Genomic DNA, 25,491 nt, shown 5'->3' with positions numbered 1-25,491 from the left:
AAAATAAAGAGGTTAAGTAGTTAGTTTTATTAAAATACAGGAATTAAATAATAATTTATTCTTTTACTTTTCTTTTGTATGCTATTTTTTTTGGGGCTTTTTTCCCGTTCAAATATAAAAAAAATATTATACCTTGATAGCAATATCATTATTATCCATGGATTCATGTTGAATTGAAGAGTATTCACGTTTAAAATAATAATAATAATAATAATAATAATAATAATAATAATAATAATGAAGAAGAAGAAGAAAGTGATTGGGAATATATGAAGGAGTTATCCGCAAAATGTGAATCAAATCAATAATCAAACTCTTTCAAAGATGATGATGATGATGATGATGATGATGGCATGTTCGTGGCGTGTTTTGGTGATCTTCATTCCATTTTTACATGTGGTTCCCGTTCACGCTTAAAACTTCTATTATTCTAGTTTGGTCCTAATCGCTTTCTCCAGCTGGCCTAATGTTTTTCTTCATTCATATATATATTTCTTTTAATTTAAATATTAAATTCTATTTATTTTTTATATTGTGTTAATCTGAACCATTCAATAAATATATACATCCCCAAGAATTTTACAATTTAACAATAAAATCATCGTTATACAATATTAATTTTATTAAAAGTTATATAATAAATAAAATCCTTCTTATTAAAGAAAAAGAAAATGGGAAAACGTAAACCATTTTTAATCAGCAAAAGCTTATAGTAGTCACTAATTGTTTGATGATTGTGTCGATATGTAGTTATATTTTTAATTATAATAACATTATTCTCTAATTTTAAATGAATTAACAATAGCTTTTATTAGAATATTTTATTATACATGAAATATAGTCGACGCTGTAATAAACACAATATTAAAGATATAATATAAAATAAATTATCATAATTCATGCTTGACTAAATTTTTATTTTATTTTTATCATTAATTAATTAACCTTTCAACCAAAATTAATATATTAAGGACATGCACACAAATCTCAACCGTTGAATTGTTGGACCATCGCATGTGTCCGTACGTAGTCCATGCAAGATAAAGCATGCCAGCCAATAAGAAAACGATTTTCTTACAAACGCAATATTTTGCGAAATAGACAATAATTACCACTTCAGCACTTAATAAATTCTTTTCTTTTTCTCAAGCATTACCCCGGTCAAAAAAAAAAAAAAAAAAAAAGATAATTTATCCATTGAAAAGCGACCTTTTGCAATATCCATTTAACTTATATTTTTCTTATTTATGTCATTCTATCTTGAAATAAAAATATATAATATATGATAAATCTACCTATTAAATATTTATATTTAACGTATTTGCTAGATTCATATTCATAATAACCAAATCTAAACAAAAATTTCTCCTTGTTTTCCGTCTACTTTTGCTTCTGTAGTTTTCCAAGCAAAGCATTTTGTTCACTAATTGCACCATTGCAGGCTTTTTCCTCTCAAACCCGGCAACACATCACAAAACCCTGAAGCTCTAAAACTACTAGCTAAACTGCAACACATACCCAGTAGATGAAAGGACACTGGGGGAAAAAAATTGTCAATGATAATATATTTAGGCTAATAGTCTTATACCCTGTAAAAGTTATGAGAATATAAAGAGGGTTTCAATCGACACCCATAATTTAATATATAACAACGAGAAATTCTTATTTGTTATATAAACATACGGATACCCACACGGATACATACAGCGTTCGGTTTTTTAATTATTTTGTATCATGGAACGAAAGAAAGTTAAAAAAAAAAAAAAAGATATCCCCAATAAGAAACATTTCATTAATCAATCCTTTGAGAAGCATAGTGATAAGAAAAATTTTACATGGACATCTAACTGCTAGCTGGGTTAAACAAATTATAATGCTCAGTTCTCCATCAACAAACAACCCTAAATATCAAATGAAATTTGTTCAGTACTTGTCCTTCCACATATTATCCGATCATAGCTGTGAGGGAGCGAAAAACAACTTCTTCGCAAGGAATGGTAAGACCCATCTCATGTTTAAAGCCAAACTCTTCTTCAGCTCTTTGAAGCAAACTCTGAAACTCAGGGTGATCCAACCATGATATTGGAATAATATATCTGCCTCTATTCTCCCCTACGTAGACAGCGAAGTGACCTTTTGGTACATCATCAGGAAGCCCCTGTTGCTCATCATACACTTGTTTCTTTCTCTTGAGAATTTGTTTGAGAGCTGCTGTTTGGGGTAACTTGTTGGATTTTCTTATGGCCATGTTTAATTTTGGTGGTGGGGGAAAAAAGAGAGGGCTAAAGAAAAGAGAAGTGCAGGTAGTGGAGAAGGATTGAAGGGGGCTTGAGACTTAAGAGGGTATTTATTATGGGTGGAGTTTGTGTTTGGGTTTGAAACAAAGACATGTGGTCTGTGGCGGCAAAGAATAGACCACGAGTGTTTTGAAGGTGATTGTATGCAAGGGAAAGCAGGTTCCAACCCATAGGCACTTATCCTACCTTGTTGCCTCCTCTAAAGACGTCAAGGGACCCTTTTTCTCATTATTTTCCCTGTCAAGTTTTTCTAACTCTTGTACTCCATTGGAATAATATAATTCTAAGGTTGGAAAATTACTTTATGTTTTATATATAATTTTAGTTGTCGTCTCATTGTGCCTTTTTTTAGGACAAGTGCTTTAATTTTATCCATTCACATGTGCATTTATATTTTTTTCATTATGCATGGATGATAGATTATATTATAACCCTTTTCTTTTTTATATCTTTGGATTATTTTTCTTTCCAAATCTTTTTTTTTCTTTTTAAATTATGCATACATAAATGTTCAACTTGAATTTATAGATTGAATTTAAAAATCTTGATTCCTAGAGGTTTAATGACCAGGGGTTCTAACTGAACTTCACTTACTAAGTTTTTCCTAAATTTATTGATAAAATTTATCTACTTATCAAAACAAAAGTCTATTTATAGTTGAGATAACCATTTAGTTAACATTCAACTTTAACAGAGAAATGAATTTTTTTTTTGATTATTTAATGAAGTCTTAATGGATTGAAAAATAATCGATGATTTACATAGTATAAAGTAGTCATTTTTCTTTTTCACGATAAAAATAAATTATTTTAAAAATGAAAAAATTTTTAAATTTTAGACTTCTCCACTCCTTATATCTTTTGCATAATGATTTTGAGCGGAATAGTGCTGGTTTTATTGAAACCACTACATAGAGAGGTACAAAAATGAGCGTACTGATTATATTGAGATTAAATGTTGGAAAATTAAGGATAATATCCAAGGCTATGGTCCCCTTTAATTTGTTGTTGATATTGCTTAGGGTCATGTCAAGCTAGAGATTTTTTGGTAAATTTTGGAGCAGGAGTGCGGAGAGAGGTCAGGCCAACCAAATTGTGCTTAATTTTTGGTCTCTTCATATTTGGCAAACTAATTGAGCTGGTAATCTAATTGTTATTTGAGTTTCAATTTCACCTTCTCAAAATAAATAAATAAATAAATAATTAAAAACCCTTCAGCTTCTCAAATTATAGTATCGAAAATAGATGGATATTTTAAATTTTGTTTTAGATTGTGGATGTGATTTTTCTAATTATTTTAACTTTTACTACTATCATTTCAAATTATTTTGAAAGTTACTTGAATTTGAACATATTCGACCATTAAAAATTTTATGTAATATTGGGTGTAGGGTACATAAATCGAACAAAAATTTATTGATCCAGTGATCCTATCTACAGAGCCCTTGTGGCTACTCTTCTGGGTTTCCAGCGGAATCGTGTGGAAGAAGATGGAGCACTGGAACAGGATCTTCAGGTCTGGGCTTCCTTCCTGGACCTGTCATTTAGGGCTCTGGGTCTTGTTAGGCTTTTTGGGGTTGTCTCTGTAATTGGGCCTACGCCTTAACTTCTTTTGCATACTATTTTTAAGGCCAGTTGTAATGTTTACCAACCTAATCCAATGAATATTACTACAATCTTCAAACAAGAAGCAATCTTCTTTAAACTGATCCACTGCTGTAATATATATTGAACAAAGATTTCCAGGAAAAAGAATACCAATTCGAACCGAGATAAACAAAAGATTGATTTAGTAATTTGAAGGCCCACCTCGAATAGAATCCAACCCCGCTGCCCGATCAATTCCATTTTTGGCTAACCTGCCTTAATAGTCAACTAAAAACTATGCTCTCCTTAGACACAAATTGGGATTATGTTGGCACAAATTAAGCGTAGAATGATGTCAAAACTCTTCCGTGTTGTCGATGTTGATCAGTTTTCAGAACAAATCTGCATGAACAGAGGGTAGGACTACCCATGTGTCCCTGCCTAAACTAAATAACATTGCAAACAACACATAGCCACATATAGGAAAAGAAGCAAGCCGACACTTATTCCTCCTAAAACTCAGCACCACCAGTATCTTCAGCCTTCGTGGGAATGACACGAATTATTTCTCATGTTCTAAGGCTCATAAAGCTACCTTTAAAAGCTTAAAACTTACAAGATCAGTCTGGCTTTGCTGTGTATCGCTTTTGTTTTCTTTCTCATTCCAATGGACAGGCATTCCTGCAATGCAACACCAAAAACAATTTGTCATGTGAATCTCCAGGCATCACACATCAGACACTGATACAAGTGGTTGCGCTCGATTAATCTGCTGAAATTACTCGATTAACCAGGCTGACATTACTGCAGTTCAAATATGAAGAATAAAAGAATAGCATAAAGGAAGATATTAGAATACGTGTGAACTAAAATAAGTAGGCAATTGAGACATACAAATAGGAGGATGGCCATCATTTTCACTTAAGAGGCCAAAAACTCTTGACAGATAATCAACAGAAAGCAATTCCTTTGGTGGACGGTGACCCTGGCAAATGATTACCATGTGAAGGCCATGTTACCTTTGTCTTGAAACCACTTAACAGAGACAAATCAAATAGGCAATGCAAAGTTATCCCAATTGCCCAAGAAACCTTCAATATGCCAATCCAGTCCTCTGATATTTTCACTGGAAATTATTTAAGAGAGGCTCTTCCCCTTAAACTGCCTTGACAAGTCAGCGTTATCTTTTTCATGAATTGGCTTTTTAACAAAGAAATCATCAGATGTTGATCTCCCCATGTGAATTTTACAGAGCCACGAAACCAGATGGATTGGCAATTAAAATTTATCCACATGCATTGATCAGTATGCAAAACCAGGCGGAGTCCAAAAATTGTTTTAGGGGCCAATGTTATAATAAAATTAATTCCAAAAAATATTAATTACACTAATTATTTATGTATTTTTATATATTCAAAAATTGTCTAACAGAGTATAACTAATTTTTTTTAAAAGGTATTAATGTTATAAACATTTATTGAACATATAATAAATAATAAATAAATAATTTTAATAATTTAATGTTATGAAAGATAATATAAATTATTTTGGGGAAGCAATAATTAAAATAAATTAAATTTTTATATATACGCACCAAAGAACATTCAGGAGGGTTGGGAGGCCATGGCCCCCACCTGCCCCCTTCCCTCCGCACCTGTGCAAAACTTTGATGAACCAATGATTATCAAGAGTATTTTTGAAAGGAGAGAGAGGAGAAACTTTGACCAAAAGAGATGGTTAGCGAAAAATCTTGCCTAAACAGTGCATTAAACCAAACTAATGAACGGATAATATATCAAGCATAAAGGAGCGTGTGACACTCAAATATGTCCATGGCAATTAAGCATAAAGCACTTGGCAGTTGGCACTCATCCATAAGTTAGGTGCAATGCACTTGGTATGGGCAAGTGTTTCCGGGGTTATCCATGATTTCTCTTCAGCCTCTAGTTCTGCTGGAAGTGGAAAAAAATAAAAATAAAAATAAAAATAAAAAGGAGGATGTTTTCTCACTCCTGAATCAAATTACAGATAAAAATGTACAACAATCTCCTACATCATTCAATTTTTTGATTAAAATAAAAAATTATCTTGATTGTCTCCCCTTCAGTGGGGTGAATTTTTCAGCTCCCAAGACTACTATAGAGGATTTAAAAAATTGGTGAGCAAGAATCAGCAGTAAAAATAGCATTACAAACATTCTACTCAAGCAAACTCTTTAAGAGACAGATGAACATGTCATACAACTTCTGACAAATTTCTTTGCTAATATAATACTTAGCCCTTTACAGAAGTAGAACTTAGCAAAACTAAAACAAACACTGCAAAGAAAGTCCATAGATGTGGGCTATTCCACAAGCTTCACATCTCATTACCAAGGGCAATTGTCTTCCATGATTTAAATTAGAAAAAGAAGTTCCAAAATAATCCAGCTTGATCATGTACATTCATAAATCATAAGCAGAGGCCATTAAAGACAGTTGAGGACCTTGAGGTAGCCCATCTATCACATTCAATTGTCTTCTCAGCTTAACAATATGAGCTTGCACCTATCACATTTTGTATCATCAGAAATACATCTTGACTAAACTAAAGAAGCCTGTCAGCAAAACAATACAAGCAAGCAGACAAGATGGAGCATGAAACAGAATAAATGCCACTCAAGTGGCGCTGTCATTTATCAATAGTATATGCAACTAGAAAAGCTTATATTGTATACCCATAACCAAGATATCCATAAATTTGTTAGATCATTTCTTCCACAACTGTGTTGAATTAGGCATATCAACTATTGACATTTGTAAGACAACAAATTACAATGGAATGGATAGGGCATCATTTTTTAGAGTTTATCATCTTGAAAAGTCCAAACATGATAAAGGATAAACAGAAAGCAACTCCATTTGATAAATGAACAAGGTCCTATATTCTTTGATTAACATCATCACAATTTCCAAGTCAAATTGCAGCAATATAATTCACAACTACCAATAAAACTGTGAGCATAATCATAAGTTGGTTGACCACGTTCATTTGAACCCAGACATGCTAACCTGCTGACGAGCTGCAGCAAGTTTCAAAAGCTCATCTGCTTCTGAAAAATTCAAAAACCAGTGACTTAGTGGATGATCTTTGGTATCTCCTCTCCCCTTGCCACACATACTTTCAACAAGAGCTACAAAATATACAATCAGCAATATAACCACAAATTAGCAAGTGAACATTCGTGAAATAGTGAAGCCTATACTACTTGAATCCTCCAAGCCCAACACTTTTACATGGATATGGGTGCCTGACATTTAGAAACAAAGAAGCATCCCTTAAACATTGACAAGTCCAATCCAAAGCTCGGACACAGGGATGGATCCATGAGATCACATAGCAAAAAAGTATACACATAATCGGTATTGCAAAATAAGCACCATATATAACTAATAAAACTCTCTCAAAAGAGCTAAGAAATGATTATATGAATAGAGATAGACAAAAAATTATGCAATGAATATTAAAATCATAAATGACATCCATTTTTTTAAACTGTCAGTACTATTAGAAATTCTGATGCTATTTTTTTTCCTTTTACTTTATTTTATTTCAAATGAAAAAGGAGCCTTTTAAAAGTTTAGAACAAAAAATTATATATACATAGCTAAACTTTTAAAAGCTCACCAGCTAGTTACCCTGCCTATCCCTTATTTTAGGCTTTGCAATTACTTGTCTCATTGTTATCAATAAGCCCCAAAAATTACAGTGGGGCACTTCTTTTTTCTGGGAGGGGGAAGCAACATTAGAAGGTTTTGATATTATTCCCTTGTTTGGAAACTTGAATTTTACAAGAATTCAATCCAATTGATTTCTTTTTGGTCAATTCTCATTTTTGGATTGAAAGAATTCAATTCTAACTTAAAAAAATTCATTTTAAAAGAAATACAAATCAAGCATGATTATGTGAGAATTCAAATGAATTCTCTTCTTGCAGATGATTTATCCAAAGGAAGCCTATAACAATATCTGTACCATCAAAATAAAAATATTAGAGAGTTAGGGGGGCCATGGCCCTGGCTGGCCCCCCTCTGCCTCAATCATTGTTTGGAAATGCAATCATACTGAATACTGGGACATAAGTCCACATAAGAAAGAGTGCAGCACGAAATTTTACCTGGAGTAGGCAAGGTAAACCCAGCAGGCAGCCGAGGTACAATTATAGCAGGATGATTCTGCACACGAGCCAAAAAATTTTCAGAAGGATCAGGAAAGACAATCTCATTGTAGGATTCCACAACAACAGGCTTCTTGGTTGACTGAGGACCAGTTTCATCTTCAGGGTACAACTTCAAATGGTGATACCTACAGGAATCGAACTGCTACTGTTAATCAACCTGCCTTGTCAAGCAAATCAAGGAAGTAACCATGATAACTACTCACAAGTCCAACTGCTTATCACAGACATCACTGTGGAAGACAAGAGTGATGACAATTTCGAATTCACCCCAGCCACATTCCGACAACTCAAAAGGTGGTGATTCTACCACTCTTGTAGGGTTATTGAAACTGGGATGCAATTGGAATACAACGCGCTTTATCACCACTCCCAGGTCTTCATTTGTTGCCCCACGTACATAGACTGTCCACTTATGTGATTGAGACCTGAACAACAGAGAAAGAATCAGAAACGGAAATAAAATATATTGCAGGAATTTAGCAAAAGGGGTGGAGTTACAGAAGTGAATTTCCACTGAAATCAGAAGAAAGCACTTACTCACTGGCCTTTCGACCAAGGTAAAATGCAATTGTTCCATGCACCACAGGAACACTTATTTCCACATCTTTAATTCTCCTGCTCGCGACCTAAAATAATGGGAGAATAAGAAACATATTATTAAGAAAGATTTAAAAAAAAAGAAAAAAAAAACCGTATCCTCATAATCTCGAAAGATCAAAGTTTTGCCTCTTAATGTAGAAAAATCTCACACTCCAACCATGCACAGTTCCATACATATTCCATTTCCCCAGTTAATTTTGATAAAACAGACTTTAGATAAAGAATGGCATACCTAGTGAAGAAAAAGAAAAATGTAAAAATAATCATCCAACCATATATTGACACTAGATTTACTCACAATTAGGCACAAAAAAAAAATGAAAAGAACAATGAAGTACCAGTTTTAAAAGTTAGAATGAAGTGAGAACATGGGTTTTTGGGTATAGATGAGAAAGTGAGAATACCTTCTTATCGCTATCTTCAGTAGCCTTGGCAATTTTGACGCGCTGAGGCTTCGCGGCAGAGCCATCATCTTCCGGAAGGAAGTCGCCCGGTGTTGGTCTCGCGGATAATAAGGCTGCGTTAAGCATCCACTCGTTCCTCAATAGTAACTGGACAGTGTTCGATTTTAGAGTTTGCTGCTTGGAAAATTGCAGGAGAGTAATCACTGAATCAGGCTTCTACCAAAATAGGGCTTCCAAAACATATGAATCTCCAAGACCAAAATGGTTAAAATTCATTTGGGTAAATAACTATATATTATGAGAAGTTCGCAAAATTGATCAGTGGATTCCTTTTTTTTTTTTAAAAGTGTATTTTTCATTAGTTAGAGTGGTCAAATATATAAAATATCAAAAATACCCTATATTTACAATTATAATTACAAAATTATATTGTACCCATCCGCCCGTCACGTATAATTTATGCTTAATTTTAACAGCCAAGTTAGTGATTCAATTGATTTCTTGGATTACAAGTTGACGAGGTGCTAGACGCATCGGCAAGGTTTTTGCTGCTAGACCGTGTGCGGCACCTTTGCAAGATCTTTTAACAAAAACTGAAGCTCATCTCTTGAAACCCAGAAGCCAGAGAAAGAATATCTTCAATCACCCCTCAATATCAATTGGAATTGGTTTACTCCGAGAGATTGAATAACCACAAGAGCATTCAATTTTGACTCTGCTATAACCTTTATCCTTATCTAGAAGAAGGGCCTCCCTGCACTCCGAAGCTTCAACTATAAGCGGGTCTCTCATGGATTTGGTTGTAAACACCTGATGCATGAATGGTATACCCTCCTTTCTACCCAGAAGCAAGGTGCGTTATTTTTAGACTCCTTGTAAGGATTTAAAGGATGAGCGTGAACGTGAGCAAGAAGGAGATCGGTGGTTCTCCTGGCAATGTGGATTTTAAGGTAAAAAAAAAAAAGAAGAAGAAGAAGAAGAAGAAGAAAGAAAGAGTTTAGGTGGAATGCGCTAAGGTTTAGGGTCTTACGTACAAAGACTTTAGATTGGCTAGTTTTTGGTTTATAGTTCAGATGTAGCTTTAAAACACTTTGTTAACTAATGCTTAAACTTTGTTTTTGTCCAATGGGGCTTGAGGTTCATGGAATGGGTAATGGAATATGAAAGTTAAAAATACACCACCTCTGTTTGACATTGCTGTTTTAAGTTACTAATGAAAAAAATATTCTTTAGTGTTAAAAATTAATTTATAATTAAATTTGAAAATTTTACTTGTAAGAACATCAAAATAAAATGATATAATTTTACCCTTAAAAAATGAAGGGAAAAAGCATATGCAAGACGCCTGAAATTATTTAACAGAATAGAAATTGATCCAAAACAAATACAGTGAAGATGCACAAATCATCAACTACTTAATTAAAAACACAAGTTTTTATTCACATGGAACAACTGTTTTGATTAATGCTTTCTGGCTTGAGTTTTCCAACAGCACAAGAATGGTACTAATAAACATGTTCATTTAGCTCTTCACAATGTTAAAAATTTGCAAAATGATTGAAGATACTCCACAATTCAGTATTACTCAATTCCCGACTCTTCTCTGGTGGATTCACAATTCGGCTTTGAATGAAACAACCGTCCACAAGTCACCACAAGGTAGAAGAAGACAGCCCCAACTAAATCATAAATTTGAAGCGCTCAGCGCCATTACCTTGCACTGTTCATTCATGGCCAGAAGTTGAGCCTCCTTCTTGTCCAGAAGAGCACTCAGCCTCACATTCTCTTCCATAAGTTTTTGAACTTCAGCCTCTTTCTGCATTTTTTCACCTTCCAATTGAGTTGTCTTTGCAACTAGCCTGCTCCACAACAATATTAGATTTTAAGGTAATCCAGCTAGTAAAGCAATTGCTAGAAGAGAAATGGCTACAAAAACAGCATTGACCAGAGAAAGAGAGAAGGGAAATTAAATAGCCCATCCACTCTTCCAGTGAATCAGATACAACTTATATATAAGTGAAGACCTTACATTTACAGATTGGGAACCTTTGGGCTACAAAGCAAGAGAAAAACACACAGACATCACCAAGTACACATGTTAAAGCCTATTTTAGATGCCGTAAGGAAGCCACCAAATTTGCTCTAGGTTGACAGTAATCAATAGTCAGGATGAGTTTTGGATTGGCCCTCAACAACATTTTTGGTTAATCCATGTACAGAGGGCAATACCATAATTACTAATGGCTAATGAAAATGTATGACTTAAGAAAACACATTATACAAAATTAATATCAGTTAGCTGCGCCATCATGAGGCAGGAAAACATGTTACACCAGAAAAGATCAAAGGCAAACAAGGACAAATCCTTGGGGAAAAGAGAACTAAGTACTTCTAAAATCCCTAGGAATACGATCAGCATCACATGTATTACATCCAATCCTGATAGAAAATGTAAAATTATAAATGTGAGAAATTTTCATTTTGTTCATGCCTATGAGCAGTTCACCAAGAATTTTTTTGAAGATTTTGCCCCATTTGGGAGTTGGCAGGAAGGTTGGACTCTGGAGAAAACTTAAGTATGCTACATTGCTACCTTATAGCCATACCCTAAGAAAACTAATAAAAAGAATTCTCAAGTGCATTTATTACTTGCGAAATTACTGACCGTTCAAAAAGCCTCTCAATAGTTTGAAATTGCTTCTCTGATGAAAGAAGCGTTTCTCTTACACTAATGAGACTGCTAACATAGGATTTCAATGATTCGAAGTCCCTTTTAACACGGCAAAGCTCTTGTTCATTTTCTGCAGCTCTTTGCCTCTGCCTAGAAGTTTCTTCAACCAAATCCTCAACCCTCTGGCGCATCTCATTCAGAATACTATTTGTTCCCAGAGCAAATCTCTCCATCTCCTCTAATTTTGAAGACATGCTCTCAATTTGGATTGCCTTCTTCCTAATTTCTTCCTGACCTAATGTTACCTTATCTTTCTCAATTGCAGTTTCAGATTCTGCCATTAGAACCCTTTTAATAAGAGCTTCCATTACATCTGTTACCATCTGTACAGACTTGAGTAATTCACCAATATAAGCTTCATCTTGATCATCATGGCTACCATGCTGCTCACCAAGTCTAATCCATGTTTCTTCATCTGGACTGTCAAAAGAGGAGAGATCAACAGATCTAGACCAACTAGAAAGGGGTGCACCGTTCTTGTCAACAAGCCCCACTCCTTCTAATTCTTTGATGCCACATGATGTATGAGCTAAATCAGGAATAGCCATGATTCTTGCTTTTGATTTTAAGTAGGTCAATAATGTTGCAGTGGTCTTCACTCTTCGCCAAAGAACCTCCAACTCCTTCTTTGCATCTTCCTCAGATCCCTTTATACAAGCATTTACCTCCATAAGCTTTGCCTGTAATGCATCCACTTGTGACTGGCGTCGTTCCATCTCCAACTTCCACATTTCTTGAGTTTCATTTAGCTGAGACTTCAAACTTGACAAATCAACATCTTCTCCCGTTGCCATGCGCTTTCCTTAGTCATGAAACACATGTGAGAACTCCAAATTTAAATTGCCATAAACCAATTCTAATTCAAGTATCAAACCAAACACAAGGGACGCATAAAATCTGTCAACTTCAGAAAAGCGCAAAGTATCATAGAACACAGAGGTTAAAATTAACAGCTGAATAAAGGATATTAAAGCTCTTAGAATGTTACAAGAAGCAAGAAGATTACTCGACAAGCAATTCTAACAGTGCCTAAGGCATGAAAATGGCAAAATGTTTGCAAATAAGGATAATATTTCTAGGCATAGCTTTGAAACAGACTTCAAGGCAACATCACCCAAAACTAGCTTTATCCATAGTATGCACAATTCATCTCATACAACTACAAATACAATTATTAGTGTTTCACAGCTTCACAATGCATTTATGGTAAACGCTTCTCCAAACTATTAAATTGCCACATTTTAGGGCTGTTTGGTATCAATACTGTTTTTGGCTTTTGGTGCCCAATTATCAAAAAAATTGTATTATTAAAACATATTTGTTGTTGTTACTAGATGTCTGTAAAGCAAAAGAACATGGTGCTAAGCACGTGAAACCACAAAAAATGGTTTTTGCTTGTTTCATCAACCTGTTTTTCAAGATGTAAGTTTTCATTGTTGGACAAAAACACGAAAAGAGAGAGAGAGAGAACAAAATTGATACCAAACAGGCCCTAAATTTTAAATATTTTGAAATAGCTCGGACAAAAGGTTAACATTCACACAATCTCAAAACAAAATTGCCATCACATAACTCTCCTAAAGCCAAAAGCCAACAATGTTCTCTTCCCTTATAATATCTAAAGATACACAAAAATGTATACCAGGAAGTTCCTCCAACTCTTTGATGCTCCTAGCCCTCCAGATTTATGAACACACAAGAAATACTCCATTCCATTAGTGTACAGCACAAAGTAAATAGACCAGGATAGATTTAGGAGGAAAAATCAGCAAAACACAGAGAAAATAAAAGGCCAATTCAAGTACAAAGTTCCATCCTTTCTCGTCAGGGAGAGATATCTTGATACCACAACTACCCATTACCCAATAATAGATAGCTTGATCAGATATTTGAAAGCTCAATGAGACGATCCAAACTAACAGAGCACCCAAACATGGATAAACCCTAATTATAGGTGAAAAGTCGCCAATTCAAGAGCAGAACAGACGGATTACTCTCAAATCATAATCCCTACAATTTAAATCACAAAGACAATAATCGACAAAAACAGTACGATTACATGCATCAAACGACAAAAAAAAAAAAAAGGGAAATTGACGACACAGCAAAGATTTTTGAAGAGTAAAACTTTAAATAAAATATATGAAAAATAGGATAAATATTCGAAAGAGAAACGAAACCTTAGGTTCTGATTGGATGGAGTGAAATTTAGTTTCTGGCTCTGCTTGATTAAATAGTAAGCAAACAGGGATCTTGTAAGACAGAGAAAGGGCAAGGAAGATGGAGAGTTAACTGGGCAGGCTTGTTCTTGTCTTCTCTTTCTTTTCTTTCCGTTCCCTTGCCTAATGAATAACAATGCAATAAAATATTTATTTACTTTTCTTTTCTTTTCCTTTCTTTTTAATAAAAACTCTTTTTTTACCCCCAAATTTTTTATAAATTTCTCCGCTGTTTTATTTCAATTATTATATTTTAATTTATTTTAATAAAATTAAAAACTTTTAAATTTTTCACTAATAATTGCTGAAATCAGAATTTAATAAAATTTTATATAAAATAAATCATAAAAAATTTAATGTAATGTAATAAAAACAAAATCCAAATAAAGTATATTTGGAGCAAAAGAGCAGTCAAAAAGATAATTAGAGCAAAAGATTTTTTTTTTCTTATGATATAAATGATTTAAAATTTTGAATATAACTATTTTTTTTCAAATAAAATATAGAGATATCGTTAAATAGAAATAAATATAAATTTAAAAATTTTATATTACTATAATTTTATATAAAAAATTTAAAATAAATTATTTATATAAAATATAAAAGTAAAAAATTATTAAAATAATTAATATTACTAAAAAAAATCTAAAATGCAGTTTATTTTTTTTTTCTTCCTCCGGTACCATATTACCAATCACACTGATATATTATAATAGAATTTATAGAATACTAATAAAAGACGGTTAGCAGTTTTCAAACTCCAAGGTTAATGAGCAATTGATTTACTCTCATCAAATCAACCAATCCTTATTGGCTTGGTATAATTTTATTTATTTTTTCTTTTTTCTTTTAATTTTGAAAATTTATTTTTTAAGGCAAGTTTGTCAACTTTGAATCCAGGAAAAAAAATTATATTGAATTAATCATTTAATAATTAAATATTTATCTCGAAGATAAAATAAAATTATTTTTTTTATTATAAGATAGATTACATAAAGAAAAATTAGTTATACAGTCTTAGCCCAATAACAGAAGCTCAGTTACAAAGTACCGCTAAACCCAGATAAAAATAAGCCCAAACCTTATAAAACAAAACCCTAATCTATTCGGGTAATCCAAAAGAAATGGGCAGAAACCAAATCTCAATGATGTAGTGCCGTTGGAAAAAAGAAAGGAGACCAAATGGAGCATAGGGGCAAAGCTCTTTTGACCAAAGGATGAGGAGACGGCGATGAAGCTCGGAGAAATCCTGCAGAACGATTGCCCATACGTCATCACAAAAGGTAAAAACATATAACCAAGCAGAAAAGCCATGAAGCACCAGAGCATGGAGAACATATAACCCAGATCGCCATTGCATGCAAGACTAACAGCTCTCAGAACGTGATGGGGCAAAGCTCTAAACTATAACAACAGTTTTGGGGGTTGGCCATGAGAGGTAGTGCCAGCTAGAGACCCGTGAGGTGCCATCATCTCCTAAAACATATCCCCCTCTCAGAGCAAGAAGCGAAGCACATATGGAGTTTCCACCTACATGCAAGAACAAACAACACAACTCAATTGTAGACCAATCGAAGTCCTCTCTAAGCAGTCATGGGTCTACCACCAAAATCTCTTACTCATAACCTTATTTATGGACAAACCCCATCCAGAGAGGGGAGGACACAACCCACGTCTTGGATAAGGGAGGAAGTCCCCCCTGCCTAGATGGGACAGAGGGAACCACTGAACGACAGTAGCAGAGATCGAAACGCCTCAAATGAAGAAGCTTCGAATAGGGGAAGAGTTTTTGCTTTTCTTTGTAGAAAATTGCTTTTCAACAGTTATATGGGTATGCCCAACAGTTCGAATTAAACTAAACTAACCAACCATCAACCATAACATATAATTAATTTAATTTTAAACAATTTACTTCAGTTTCCTCTCTTTTCCAATTAACACTGTAAAAGCTAAAAAAGGGCACTCTCCAGCTTTCACATGAAGAAGGGTTAGAGCCAAGAAACAAGAAATGTAAGAGGCTCTGATAAAAAATCAAAAGAATTTCTTTGGATAAAAGGGTGTAAAAGAATAAGGAAAAAAAAGGATAAAGCGGATTATAAATAAAAAAATTTAATTTTTGAAAATGGAGAAATTAATATAAAAATAAAAAAATAATATATATTATTTATATTTAAAAAAATAAAATAAAAAATAAATTTAATAAATATATAAATAAAAATACTCTTAACCCTTACCTTTTTCTTTTTTTTTTTTTGCCATTTTTCCTCTTTCAAGCCTTTTTAACGGGTTATAAAAAAAACTGAGGGATAAGGTTGGATAAAACTTGATTTTACTTACTCTTCATCCTTTAATAACTCTCGTCTTCCCGAGCAGTTATAAAATAGTTGCTGAGATTTGAGGCAGAGAATTAGCGACCATGGCCAACATCGATACCAGCTCCTTTTCTAAGTACTCTATCTGCTGTTAAGGGCTGTTTGGATTAACTGTTGAATACAACTGATAGCTGTTAGCTGATAGTTGTTACTGTTAGTTGATAGCTGATGATAGCTGTTTTATATTAAGTGTTTAATAAAATTATATTTAGCTGTTACTGTTAATATGTGAAATGACCAATAAGGGTATATATCATATAATTTATTTTATTATTTAAATAAATATAAAATTATAAATTTATTACATTATATTATTTATTTTATTATTAAATTAAATATATAATTATTAAATTAATATATTATATTATTTAAATAAATATATAACTATTAATCTTTTATATTATATCATTTATTTTATTATTAAAATAAGAAAATAATTATTTTTTAAGATAATTAAATAATTTTAAAAATATAAATAACTATTACCCATCAGCTATCAGTTCTATTTTTTTTAACTTGTCAAACACTACAATTTAACTGTTTGGATGTCTATCAGTTATCAACTGTAGCCAACAGTTAAACCAAACACCCTAAGATCCGAATCCCTTAACCCAAAATCTCCATGCCATCTCCATCTGCGGCCATGTCTTCCACCAACCCTGGTATTTGCATCTCTATATGTTCCCATTTTGTGTATATCATTATATATTCTGATTGATTTGATTATTGTCTGCGAAACCCTAGTCTTTGGAAGTGTTTCCAGTACTGTTCAAGCTCCAAGAAGTTCACATGTCCATTTTGCAAGCGGAGCTGCATGAGAAGCAATATCACTTGGCTCTATGTCCAGTCAATGGGGGATCAAGTCGAATCGCTTGGTGAGAAAGAGAGACTGGAGAAGCTATGTCCAGTCAATGGGGGATCAAGTCGAATCGCTTGGTGAGAAGGAGAGACTGGAGAAGCTGTCTGATGTCGTTTCGAAGGCGTTGGGTCTCCTTCCGATAATGGAGCATCATCTGAAGGAACCCAACGCCAGATTGAGGTAAATTGTATTGCTTTGCTCTGTTTACTATAGAGTTGGCTAATGAGAATTTGGATTTCAATCTGGTGACTTGTTATTGTGGAAAAAATAACGACCCCTTAGCCCATAGGTCACGAATTCAATCACAAAACGGGCCCAAAATTCTCTTGTCAAAATATTAGACCACTTAGCAGAAAATAAAGAACTTCCATTGGTTCTTCAATGCCCGAATGTTGTCATAAGTTGGAAATTTTTAAAAAAGAAAAATGTCTATTTGTGCCCAAGTGCTTTAACCAACAAGTTACAGATTTGTATGGGGCTTTCAAGTGGCTTTGCAAAAGTGGGCTGGTTACTGCTCACCACCCCACTTCTGTCTTCATGGGACGGTTTTTAATAGGGACAACACATGAAGTCCTTGCACTCCATTTTTATAATTAAGTTCTTATCAAATTTATCCATATGGCTATTGGTATTTATAAAGTCCATCATGGAGATTTTATTGTCTACATGATCATACATCAGACACAAACTTATGACACCAAAGCTCTATTATTGTTTAGAATTTTCACAAACGTGTGTCCCCCCGCTAGTAAAATGATAATCAACCTCTGAAATAAGAAAAACATAAATTTAATCATGCATTATGATATGGATTAGAAATTACCAAATAGTTTCTTCATGCCATGAATGCCCTGCCTGTATTCTTGTCTGTCTATGATGTACTCTTTGTACTCAATCCACAATGACAAGTGAACTTCTCAAATTTCAAAAGAGAGAGAAAAAACGCAACTACCTAAAACCACAGTATTATCTAAAGAAACCCTCACTCTCTTTGTTTATCCCTATCATGCCCTTTCTTTATTTAATCTCTTTATTCTATGCCACTTTCATCTTTTTTCCATCATGTGGGAGAGCAAGGAAGGTTTTTCTGCTCTAGTATCCCTTCTACCATGGCCCAATTTTCCCTCACGTTGATTTGGCATATTTGGACATGCTGTGAGTTGAATGAAGGGTTAGTGTAGGTAAATTTATAAAGCACAAGGAATCATTTGATTCTTTTTTATTAAAAAAAAAAAGAGTTCAAAGACTCAGTTAGAACGGGCAAGTAAACTTCGAGGACTTCCTGTGTAATTGTCCATGTTTTTAGTAAATAGGAAACAGGTCAAACTCATTAGAGGCGACCTTGTTCTCCAACAGTTATATAGGAAGATGTATAACGAAACTGATATGATTATTTGGCTGAATAGTTTAATTTATTTTCTCAACTGTTAAATGATGGGTTGTGTGAAGATTCAGGATAGGAAAGGAAAGGAAAAAGAAAAATAAATAAATAAAAGGGAAAAAAGTAAAAACTTTAAGTTATATACCTATTTTTTCAAATTAAGTTAAAGGTCCTCTGTGAAACAGTTACATGATTATTTGGTGTATTTGATGATTGTTGTTCAGTTATTGAGAAACCTTATATGAACAAGCTTATTCCTTTTCTCTAACCATTTCCTCAATAATTTAAGGTAGATTATAGCTTCTTAGTTGCTGAGAAAGAAATGTGAAGAAGTTAATATTTATTTTATCTTTATTTGTTATAAATAAGCCTTTGCTGAGAAGAAATTTGAACTTGGCTTAAGCTGTTGTAGTTGTTTAGAAATGAAAGTTTACACCTTTTTTTTCCCCTAGAGGCAAGTTGGGAAAAAATATAACTATATAGACTATGGAAAAAAAAAATCATCTTCCACTTAAAAAAAGAAAACAAAACCACTTCTCTTTGCCAGAGGACACCAGACAATTGTGGTGTTAAAGTCTAAAATGTAATGTGCTATAGTTGTAGCTTAATAGGTAATAGGAAATTAAAAAATTTTCTTTTTGCTTCATATAGGACTTTGAAATGGTGAAGGTGAACCACTCATTCTTCATATTTGCTTTCTCTTTAATGTTAGAAGCAGTTTTATTTGCAAGCATGAAGTGTGAGATTTTGGTGTTCTTGCGTTCTTAGATGGCCTGTATAATCATGATACTGACCCTTAATGTTTCTGGGGTTTGGTGAAGATTTATGGCTTATTAATGCCTAACAATATTCATTCATACTACAGTTGAGTAATCAGTTCAGTGAGGAACTATGCTAAATGATTTCACGCTTTTGTGCAAATTTCGACTGTCTGGATGGGCATAACATATGTCAGTCATTAGCTTCCGGTTCCAAGATGCGGTTAAAGATTTGAATTCAAATGCACATGCTACATCAGCACAAAGCTTTGTATCAAATTTGGCAGGAACTGCAATGCCTAATTCTGATGACTCTATTCTATAGGCCACTGCCTTGCAATAATAAATGGAATGCAAGGTGTTGATCATGTTCCATACAATGCTGCTGTAGATTTGTTTCAGAATGCGCACTGGAGAAAGACATTCATATCATTAAAAAGTGAGAGACGATTAGCCTGGCTGAAAGTTATGCACCTGGGTGATTCATGTAGGGGCTAGAAGGCAATGTCTGGCAGTTGTGTAAATAGTTTTATAGTTTCTGTTGATGTTCAGTTGAATCAGAAAAAATTATGAACCTGTCCTTAAAACATCCACTGTTCCTATTTTGGCATGGCCCTTTAAGTAAACCTTTCACATTTTGCTAAGTCTGCAGGTTATTAACAACCAGGGATGCATCAGGCAACTACTTGCACCCTAATGAAACTCAAATAGTAGATTTTGGTGCACTGTTTAGTTGATTTTGGAAGGACGTATTCTTTCTTTGATGTTTTTGACAACTCTACCTATATGCTTTGAAGTTTGCTTGCAAGAGAAGTTTGCTTGTAAGAGAAGTTTGCAGTGTGGTTGCTAATATTCCATGACATGAGACTTGAGTAAATGGATGTGTACTTTTGAGTGGTATTGAAAAGTTTAAGTTTCTTTGGCTAACCCATATTTTTTATATGGAGGCTTGTTAAAATGGGTGTTTTGGTGAATGAAAACAACTCCAGTGCAAATTGTCAAAAAGCAAACAAGAAATTATTCAAGAAAACAGTTGCTAAAACTTGGAATTACTCACCCATTTTCTTTACCAAATGGACCCATTACTCTTGAAAAGGCTAATAGTAATAATAGCCAAATCCAAACACGTGCTACCATGGGACCCTTTTATTCGGACCTCTCTGCTAAATGGAGTCAAAGCAACCCGTCAACCAATGACTTGTGGGAAAAACAACGCAATTTGGCATCAGTGCTTGGGATGGTTTCGGTGTCCTTCGGTAGCGTTAATGTGTCTGCGTTGCAGGCTTCAGCTTTTCTGCCCATCTCCTTTATGTCTTGAATATTTTCACTCTTGAATTCCTGTAGTGTGTCACATTGTTCAACTGGTAGCATAGCCTGAATAATCTTATTCAGCTTTTGACGAAGCCAGCCAACTTCCAGTTCCACAGATTCTAGATCGCGTATGCTACTTAACATGGACTTGAGCTCAAGTAGTTGTAGATTTTTTATCTCTGTTGCTTGTAGTGTATGGACGATGCCACAAACAATCTCCAAGAAGGATGAACGGCATTGAAGAGAGTGCAAAGAGCAATTGGCAGCAATGTCTCCATGCTTTGAAAGAATAGCTTCAAGGATAGGCTGAAATTCTGCCTTAATTGTATACTCTTTTTCCTTCAATGAAGTAGAATAAGCCGCAGGAGACTTGACCTCTTTTTGGTTTTGGAAGGTGCTATCACCAGAATCAGGGTTCTTGCATGACTTTCGGAGTTGGTGCTTGTCCTTCTCGTTAAGGCTGTTACTGTCAAGCTCTGACTTAATCTCATGTCCTTGCAATCCTAGGGGAGGTGATTCCAAGGATTTTGCTTCTGATTTCTGCTGGAGGCAATCCAGGCAGCAAAAAAATAATAAATAAAGTCAACAAATAAAGTTGGGCATGGAACTATGTATTCTGCAAGATACTTGTGCTGCAATACACACACAAGGAATGCACAACTGAACACGCCGAAGCTTGCAGTGAAGATATGATCTTAGTCAATCTCACGCTTCAAAAAAACTGAGATTTCTTATAATTTTGGGATGCTACCTTTTAATGAACTAAGGCATCAACTGACGTTTCTATCATGGAGATAAGAGAATAATCTAACTCTAGAAGCAAAAGGAGCAGAAAGTGATCAAGAAACTTAATCATGTCATATTAGCAGGGAAATCAATTGCAAATGGTAAAATTAAATATAAAAGATCATAATTTACCTTGATTTCCAAAAACTTGATGAGTCCTTCTAGAGAAGTCATAGGATCTGTGTTCTTCATCAGTTCCCCTGCAACATCAGCAGGGCTAACTTCAACTTCTTTAATAAGCTCTTCAACACAACTAAAGAGATCATGCTCCCATAGATCCAAGTAATTGGCTGCTAGCTGCTTGAAGGTGGAGAATGTGCAGTAAGATAGGTATATGTGCATATCCATACGACCTGCTCTTAGCAAGGCAGGATCAATGCGATCTTTGTAGTTGGTAGTGAAAATTATAATCCTTTCATCTCCACAGCAGGACAGTAGGCCATCAATGGCATTTAGAAGGCCAGAGAGTGTTACCTTTACACAACAACAACAACAAACACAGCTTTAGGATACTAGTGGTTCCACCATCACAAACAATTGGAAGCATCCCACTCTACATAACAGTAGCAAGTTCAAGTCAAATCTTGTGGATCTAGTGATCTAATACACAATATATAACATCATATTGAATGGCTAATATCCTGTAGAGGCCTTGTATTTTGTGTTAGCCACACCCACATTGTTCTATTGCTAATTTATTTTGGTTTATAAAGCTTAAGATCATTTAATTTCTTAAGTGAAGCCTTTCATAAAGAACCTCTTTTTGGTTAGTTTGCAAATTAGGCGTAAACCAGATTCTTGTCTTTACACTCTTTAACGATAAAGAGAGAAGGAGTCTCAGATTTGAGTCCTCCCTTCTACCAGTACAGTGGGAGTGATGTGATGAGAGTTGTGGAAGGGAATGGGTTACTACCCACCATGGCTTATTTGACCTCCAAATGGGGGAAAAATAACTTTTTGGTTCAAAAGAACATAAATCTTGAGAAATATTAAAATCAAAATAGAAGTAGTTAAATACTTTGTACCAAAGCAATAACTAAATAAACAGTGCCATAGGCATTGCCCTGCATAACCCCCTGTACTACGCTAATGTTCATCATCAAAACAAAAGCATTTCTAGAATACAAGAGGAAAACGAAGTGAAGCAGGAAAATGAGGAAGACAATTAAATATAATAAATAGTTTTAAAATGTAAATATAACTTGTGACAATCTCTTAGGATTTTGATTAGTACAGTTTTAGCATATTAAGAGCCAAGTAGACAGATATAGAACCTGAGGCCGAGAAATTTGGTTATTATTATCTGGTTGATGATCTCCTGCTTGACGGTTTTGCAGCATGATGGAGCAGTCGATATCCTCCAGCACAAGAATTGAACGATTGGACATATGAAGCAACAAATACTCAAGAGAAGAGTCAGAGTTAACAGCAGACAGGTTCAAGTTATAAATATCAAAGTTAAGAAAATTGGCCATGGCAGCTATCAGGCTTGATTTCCCAGTTCCTGGAGGACCATATAATAAGTAACCTCGCTTCCATACTTTACCAATCTTCTTGTAATACTCCTTGCCCCGAATGAAGCTATTAAGATCTTCAACCACTTTCTGCTTGAGGTCTCCATCCATGGCTAGCGTTTTAAATGTCATGGGATGATCCAGGTTGATCCCTTTAGAGCTCCAGCCGTCTCTCCCTCCACGAGTAGTGAAAAACTTCACAACCCTATTTTGATCCTTAATTTTCTTCGCCATTTCAAGAATGTAAGGCAGATACTTGTTCTTGACCATATCAATATATCGCTTGTGAAACCGAAGCTCATACCATCTCAACTCATAATGAAGTGCGGAGTTGAAATCAGTATAGTATGCCCACTTCATGGGAACACCATGAAAATCATCAACAATCTCTGAGTTCCTGTCCAGACCATAAGTTAGAACCTTCATGCTCTCGTTCTTCCCAACAGTGAGACGTCGAGGACCAGAGGCAGAGGAAGTACAGGAAGCATTACTGCCAAGATATGTAACTAATGCATTGAAGAGATGGTTTGTTGATCCTTCGTGTGATTCTTTAACAACTACGGTATGCTCCGACGAGAAACGGCGACTGAATTCCAACAAGTAACTTCGCAGTTCTTGAGGAACGAACTCATTGAATGAACTACGAAGAATCGCAATTGAAGCTAACACAGATAAACTTGATCCCATAGCTCTTGATCTTGATCTTCTCCACTAGAGAACTTGGCAAATCTCTATTATTATTAATTTCAAATAGTGCATCGAGTTATGGAACGATGAGGAGGCAAGTGCCAAAATAGATGATATATTTAAGTTAAAAGGAGTGCATTTCCACAAACTCTAGGCTCCACAAAAAGTTGAAAAGGAAAGCTTGCTGGTGATCTTTCGTGGGGAGTACTGGTCAGTGACGGAGGATAGGTAAATGAAATTGCATTATTGTCCAATGAGGGAAAGAAAAGTGTTCTTTGGTCAATGGAGAATGTTCAACTTATTATTTTAAAATTTTGCTGATCTTGCATATGCGAAGCCAAGCTGTAAGTAATGAGCATTATCTTTCAAGGTTGGTAACTTCACCACAGAACAACAAGCTAGGCTCTCGAGTCTTAAAAACTCTATTAAATATATTAATTAAAAAAATAAAAATAAAAAATAAAGTTTTAAAAATATTAAAATAATAACATTATTTTAAAATAATATAGTTTAAAAAAATGTTTTTTTTTTTTCAATCATTGCTCACATTTTCAATTCTCAGCATTTTAGATCTGATTTTGTATTTATTAAATTTTAAGATTATTATATTTATCAAGTTATTAAATAAAAATTTAAATATAAAAAAATTGATTTATAACCACACATAAAATATAAATCCAATCCTTTTCGTAGAGCTAATTTATTATTTGACTTTAAAACATTATTGAGATGAGTGGTCCATTAATGCTTGCCCGCACCTCTTAACCATGTGAACTTGTCAAGGAAAAAGTTAAAAAGAGAAGAAGAAAATGTCATGCAAATACTCTGTAGTTTGCAAGAAGTGGAAGTCCCCAAACGCTCTACGCAAAAGGGTAGAATGTTTCCTGGTAAAGTCTACCTCTAAATCTGGTCAGGGACCGAGCTAGATATTGAATCAGACTGAGATCTACTTTAATTAAATTTTAAATCAATTTAATTAATGATTTAAAGGTTTAAATTAAAATTAGCTCGATAATAAAAAGACTAATTTCAATTCTCTTTTTAATTTTGTATCCACAGTTTAAACATTTTTCTTAATAAGTGATAATTTTAGAGGGCGTCACATATATTAAATATTTTTTAAATAAAAATAAAAATTAATAAAAATTAAAATTAAAATTAAATCAAAATTAATTAAAAATCGAAATCAACTTAACCAGGACCCACCAATTTGATTGTAGCTCATTCCCTAACCAGATATTGAACTATCAATTCTGACTCAAATTGACCCATATTGATAGCCAAAGCTTATTTTTGTCAATAGTGACTCTTAAATGAATTAATAAAAATTAATCTAATGATTGAAAGATCAAAGAATAAATAAAGTAAATTAAAAACAAAGTAAACATAGTTAATTAGAGGATAATTTAATTATCCTTTCTTTAATTTTAAAGTGTAATAAGTAAACATATCTCAAATTTAAATATTTTTATTTATTTATATCGAGAAAGGATTATTTTTTTATTTGTGTAATTCATGGATTATTATTTAACATATTTATATTTCTATTAAATAAAAAAATAACTATTGAAACACATTAATCTAATAAGTAATAACCACTTTGGTCTATGTGTTCTGAAAATAATTTTTTTAATTTTTTTATTACAATTCAATAAAAAAGATAAAAATTTCCACAAATGCAATTATGATCTAAGAATTTTCACTTTTATTCAAAAGAATTTTAAGAAATTCTTGCTTTTTTTTTAAATATAAAAATAAATTAATAAA

General features: G+C 33.8%; 4 protein-coding genes across 8 annotated transcripts; all 4 read right to left on the bottom strand.

The window, feature by feature from the left end:
* Nucleotides 1-1,770: 1,770 nt before the first annotated feature.
* Nucleotides 1,771-2,344, bottom strand: LOC110659305 (protein SMALL AUXIN UP-REGULATED RNA 12-like). Its single transcript, XM_021817188.2, has one exon. The coding sequence runs from the start codon at nucleotides 2,246-2,248 to the stop codon at nucleotides 1,946-1,948; it is 303 nt and encodes a 100-aa protein (XP_021672880.2). The 5' UTR covers nucleotides 2,249-2,344; the 3' UTR covers nucleotides 1,771-1,945.
* A 3,735-nt stretch (nucleotides 2,345-6,079) lies between these two features.
* On the bottom strand, nucleotides 6,080-9,452 carry LOC110659369 (transcription initiation factor TFIID subunit 14b). The gene is made up of 6 exons (XM_021817284.2): nucleotides 9,107-9,452; nucleotides 8,640-8,728; nucleotides 8,306-8,527; nucleotides 8,040-8,227; nucleotides 6,934-7,055; nucleotides 6,080-6,429 (listed from the first exon to the last, which is right to left on the bottom strand). The coding sequence occupies exons 1-6, from the start codon at nucleotides 9,230-9,232 to the stop codon at nucleotides 6,328-6,330; spliced, it is 849 nt and encodes a 282-aa protein (XP_021672976.2). The 5' UTR covers nucleotides 9,233-9,452; the 3' UTR covers nucleotides 6,080-6,327.
* Nucleotides 9,453-10,521: 1,069 nt separating this feature from the next.
* Nucleotides 10,522-14,202, bottom strand: LOC110659367 (uncharacterized). Of its 4 annotated transcripts, none has more exons than XM_021817283.2 (3): nucleotides 14,018-14,202; nucleotides 11,772-12,634; nucleotides 10,522-10,965 (listed from the first exon to the last, which is right to left on the bottom strand). In XM_021817283.2, exons 2-3 carry the CDS (start codon nucleotides 12,629-12,631, stop codon nucleotides 10,791-10,793), a joined length of 1,035 nt encoding a protein of 344 aa, XP_021672975.1. In that variant the 5' UTR covers nucleotides 12,632-12,634; nucleotides 14,018-14,202; the 3' UTR covers nucleotides 10,522-10,790. The 4 variants fall into 4 exon arrangements, with proteins under 4 accessions (XP_021672975.1, XP_021672973.1, XP_021672972.1 ...); XM_021817281.2 differs by having other exon boundaries at nucleotides 11,772-12,639; nucleotides 14,018-14,201; XM_021817280.2 differs by lacking the exon at nucleotides 14,018-14,202 and adding an exon at nucleotides 13,480-14,010.
* A 6,219-nt stretch (nucleotides 14,203-20,421) lies between these two features.
* On the bottom strand, nucleotides 20,422-23,920 carry LOC110659366 (AAA-ATPase At3g50940). 2 transcript variants are annotated; one of them, XM_021817278.2, is made up of 3 exons: nucleotides 22,798-23,920; nucleotides 21,656-21,997; nucleotides 20,422-21,280 (listed from the first exon to the last, which is right to left on the bottom strand). In XM_021817278.2, the coding sequence occupies exons 1-3, from the start codon at nucleotides 23,722-23,724 to the stop codon at nucleotides 20,600-20,602; spliced, it is 1,950 nt and encodes a 649-aa protein (XP_021672970.2). In that variant the 5' UTR covers nucleotides 23,725-23,920; the 3' UTR covers nucleotides 20,422-20,599. The 2 variants fall into 2 exon arrangements, with proteins under 2 accessions (XP_021672970.2, XP_021672971.2); XM_021817279.2 differs by having other exon boundaries at nucleotides 20,422-21,277; nucleotides 22,798-23,916.
* Nucleotides 23,921-25,491: the final 1,571 nt, after the last annotated feature.

Source organism: Hevea brasiliensis, chromosome 9, assembly GCF_030052815.1.
Source record: "Hevea brasiliensis isolate MT/VB/25A 57/8 chromosome 9, ASM3005281v1, whole genome shotgun sequence".
In the NCBI taxonomy this organism is placed as follows: domain Eukaryota; kingdom Viridiplantae; phylum Streptophyta; class Magnoliopsida; order Malpighiales; family Euphorbiaceae; genus Hevea; species Hevea brasiliensis.
The sequence above is the reverse complement of the archived record's forward strand: the minus strand, read 5'-3'. Positions and strand labels throughout refer to the sequence as shown.

Bases quoted from the DNA above. Each gene is read 5' to 3' on its own strand.
- LOC110659366 (XM_021817278.2), bottom strand. From the start codon at position 23,724: ATGGGATCAAGTTTATCTGTGTTAGCTTCAATTGCGATTCTTCGTAGT. The intron at 21,998-22,797 runs GTTCTATATCTG...TGTTGTGTAAAG, and splicing joins ACCAAATTTCTCGGCCTCAG to GTAACACTCTCTGGCCTTCT. The intron at 21,281-21,655 runs GTAAATTATGAT...GATTGCCTCCAG, and splicing joins TCAAGTTTTTGGAAATCAAG to CAGAAATCAGAAGCAAAATC.
- LOC110659305 (XM_021817188.2), bottom strand. From the start codon at position 2,248: ATGGCCATAAGAAAATCCAACAAGTTACCCCAAACAGCAGCTCTCAAA.
- LOC110659369 (XM_021817284.2), bottom strand. From the start codon at position 9,232: ATGCTTAACGCAGCCTTATTATCCGCGAGACCAACACCGGGCGACTTC. The intron at 8,228-8,305 runs GTGAGTAGTTAT...CGATTCCTGTAG, and splicing joins TGTGATAAGCAGTTGGACTT to GTATCACCATTTGAAGTTGT. The intron at 7,056-8,039 runs GTAAAATTTCGT...TATATTTTGTAG, and splicing joins GTTTACCTTGCCTACTCCAG to CTCTTGTTGAAAGTATGTGT.
- LOC110659367 (XM_021817280.2), bottom strand. From the start codon at position 13,548: ATGGAGTATTTCTTGTGTGTTCATAAATCTGGAGGGCTAGGAGCATCA. The intron at 12,635-13,479 runs GTATACATTTTT...GACTAAGGAAAG, and splicing joins AGAGTTGGAGGAACTTCCTG to CGCATGGCAACGGGAGAAGA. The intron at 10,966-11,771 runs GTCAGTAATTTC...GTTGTGGAGCAG, and splicing joins ATTGAGAGGCTTTTTGAACG to GCTAGTTGCAAAGACAACTC.